The following is a 3662-nucleotide window of genomic DNA, read 5'->3' on the forward strand; positions in this document are numbered from 1 at the left end:
TCCAGAGCAGCTAATATTCAAACCTTAATATAATATGAATGAGTAAGTGGGTCATTCCAAGTATATATATTAAAAAAACATGTATTTGTGCCTGCTGTTGATGTCTTCTTCAAGAACTATTAATTGTTACAGAATGGAATAAAGTAAAGTAAATTCCACAGTGTAAAGCAAGATCAGAAAACAACATGTATGACTGTTAGACTAAACCACATTTAAAGTTATCAAAACTTGATTAATTTACAGAGATAAAATAGATAATCATGCAATTAAAATAGAATAAATTAAAATGGGGTTGAACAGAACTGATTCATTCATGATTAGCTTAGTTTTATTTTGATGAGGGTATTTAATGCTTGTATGGCTCTCCATCAAGCACATCAGATAATCAAACAACATCACAAACATAAATCCTGGCTGGCAGACAGCATCAGGTGCCACTTTCATCTTGAGTTCAAAAGGCTGTCAATATCACTTTGTGGCAGTATTGTTTTAAAATCATTTTTAGACACTTTCTCAAAACGTTATACTTGATTGTAAAATCCAGAAAGCATTCATTCCATATTGAAGGTGATTATATTGCAACAGATCACAAATAAAACAATAAAACCCCCATAGGTATAATGACACACTATTCAGTATTGATAAGTATTAATATACATATAATGTATGAGTAGTCAGTAGTGTGCCATGCAGAATACTACAGAAGAACTTTGGCCTGATTTTCACTGTCTAAATAAAGGTTGTTGGGTCTGATAGACCATTAAGGAATTTAATGCGATTGCTTATCTAACATTTCTCATTCAGCTACAACTACAGCCCCAGTCACAACTGCCATAACCACAACTACAGCACCAACCACCACAACTGCGGCCCCTACTACAACTGCAGTACCAACAACAACTGCTGCCCCAAGTACTACGACTACAGCACCGACACCCACAATTGCTGCCCCAACTACTACAACTGCAGCACCAACAACCACAACTACAGCACCAACAACTACAACTGCTGCCCCAACGACTACAACTGTAGCACCAACAACCACAACTGCGGCCCCAACTACTACAGCACCAACAACCACAACTGCTGCCCCATCTACTAGAACTACAGCACCAACCACAACTGCTGCCCCAACCACTACAACTGCAGCACCAACAACCACAACTGCTGCCCCAACCACTACAACTGCAGCACCAACAACCACAACTACAGCACCAACAACCACAACTGCTGCCCCATCTACTACAACGGCAGCACCAACAACCACAACTGTGGCCACAACTACTACAACTGCAGCACCAACAACCATAACTGCTGCCCCAACTACTACAACTGCAGCACCAACAACCACAACTGCGGCCCCAAGTACTACAACTACAGCACCAACCACAACTGCTGCCCCAACCACTACAACTGTAGCACCAACAACCACAACTGCTGCCCCAACCACAACAACTATAGCACCAACAACCACCACCAGTGCCCCTACTACTACTGTAGCACCAACAACCACAACTGCAGCCCCAACTACTACAACTGCAGCACCAACAACCACAACTGCTGCCCCAACCACTACAACTACAGCACCAACAACCACAACTGCTGCCCCATCTACTACAACTGCAGTACCAACAACCACAACTGCGGCCCCAAGTACTACAACTACAGCACCAACCACAACTGCTGCCCCAACCACTACAACTGTAGCACCAACAACCACAACTGCTGCCCCAACCACAACACCTATAGCACCAACAACCACCACCAGGGCCCCTACTACAACTGCAGCACCAACAACCACAACTGCTGCCCCAAGTACTACAACTACAGCACCAACCACAACTGCTGCCCCAACCACTACAACTGTAGCACCAACAACCACAACTGCTGCCCCTACTACTACTGTAGCACCAACAACCATAACTGCTGCCCCAACTACTACAACTGCAGCACCAACAACCACAACTGCGGCCACAACTACTACAACTACAGCACCAACAACCACAACTGCTGCCCCATCTACTACAACTGTAGCACCAACAACCACAACTGCTGCCCCTACTACTACTGTAGCACCAACAACCACAACTGCGGCCCCAACTACTACAACTGCAGCACCAACAACCACAACTGCGGCCACAACTACTACAACTACAGCACCAACAACCACAACTGCTGCCCCATCTACTACAACTGTAGCACCAACAACCACAACTGCTGCCCCTACTACTACTGTAGCACCAACAACCACAACTGCTGCCCCAACCACAACACCTATAGCACCAACAACCACCACCAGTGCCCCTACTACAACTGCAGCACCAACAACCACAACTGCTGCCCCAAGTACTACAACTACAGCACCAACCACAACTGCTGCCCCAACAACTACAACTGTAGCACCAACAACCACAACTGCGGCCACAACTACTACAACTACAGCACCAACAACCACAACTGCTGCCCCTACTACAACTGTAGCACCAACAACCACAACTGCTGCCCCTACTACTACTGTAGCACCAACAACCACAACTGCAGTCCCAACCTACTACAACTGCAGCACCAACAACCACAACTGCGGCCCCAACTACTACAACTACAGCACTAACAACCACAACTGCAGCCCCAACTACTACAACTGCAGCACCAACAACCACAACTGCGGCCCCAACTACTACAACTACAGCACTAACAACCACAACTGCAGCCCCAACCACTACAACTGCAGCACCAACAACCATAACTGCTGCCCCTACTACTACTGTAGCACCAACAACCACAACTGCGGCCCCAACTACTACAACTACAGCACCAACAACCACAACTGCGGCCCCAACTACTACAACTGCAGCACCAACAACCACAACTGCGGCCCCAACTACTACAACTACAGCACCTACCACAACTGCTACCCCAACCACAACAACTATAGCACCAACAACCACCACCAGTGCCCCTACTACTACTGTAGCACTAACAACCACAACTGCAGCCCCAACTACTACAACTGCAGCACCAACAACCACAACTGCTGCCCCAACCACTACAACTGCAGCACCAACAACCATAACTGCTGCCCCAACTACTACAACTACAGCACCAACCACAACTGCTGCCCCAACCACAACATCTATAGCACCAACAACCACCACCAGTGCCCCTACTACAACTGCAGCACCAACAACCACAACTGCTGCCCCAACCACTACAACTGCAGCACCAACAACCACAACTGCTGCCCCAACTACTACAACTACAGCACCAACAACCACAACTGCTGCCCCAACCACAACAACTATAGCACCAACAACCACAACTGCTGCCCCAACCACAACAACTATAGCACCAACAACCACAACTGCTGCCCCAACCACAACAACTATAGCACCAACAACCACAACTGCTGCCCCAACCACAACAACAATAGCACCAACAACCACAACTGCTGCCCCAAGTGCTACAACTACAGCACCAACAACTACAACTGCTGCCCCAACCACTACAACTGCTGCACCAACAACCACAACTGCTGTCCCAACTACTACAACTACAGCACCAACAACCACAACTGCAACCACTACAACTACAGCACCAACATCCACAACTTCTGCCCCAACTACTACAACTGCAGCACCAATAACTGTAGCACCAACAACCAC

The 3662-nt window shown here is 47.2% G+C and overlaps 1 protein-coding gene across 1 annotated transcript in view; it reads left to right on the top strand.

Annotated features, from left to right (window-relative positions):
• Window positions 1–662: 662 nt before the first annotated feature.
• LOC108879530 (probable serine/threonine-protein kinase clkA) overlaps window positions 663–3662 on the top strand; it is a 14778-nt gene continuing 11778 nt past the window's right edge. Inside the window, exons 1-3 of the mRNA XM_051077262.1 lie at window positions 663–673; window positions 805–912; window positions 1627–1904. Of these exons, the coding sequence (XP_050933219.1) occupies window positions 663–673; window positions 805–912; window positions 1627–1904 (397 nt within the window). The remainder of the gene's footprint in view (window positions 674–804; window positions 913–1626; window positions 1905–3662) is intronic.

This window comes from Lates calcarifer, linkage group LG17 (assembly GCF_001640805.2).
Source record: "Lates calcarifer isolate ASB-BC8 linkage group LG17, TLL_Latcal_v3, whole genome shotgun sequence".
NCBI lineage: Eukaryota > Metazoa > Chordata > Actinopteri > Centropomidae > Lates > Lates calcarifer.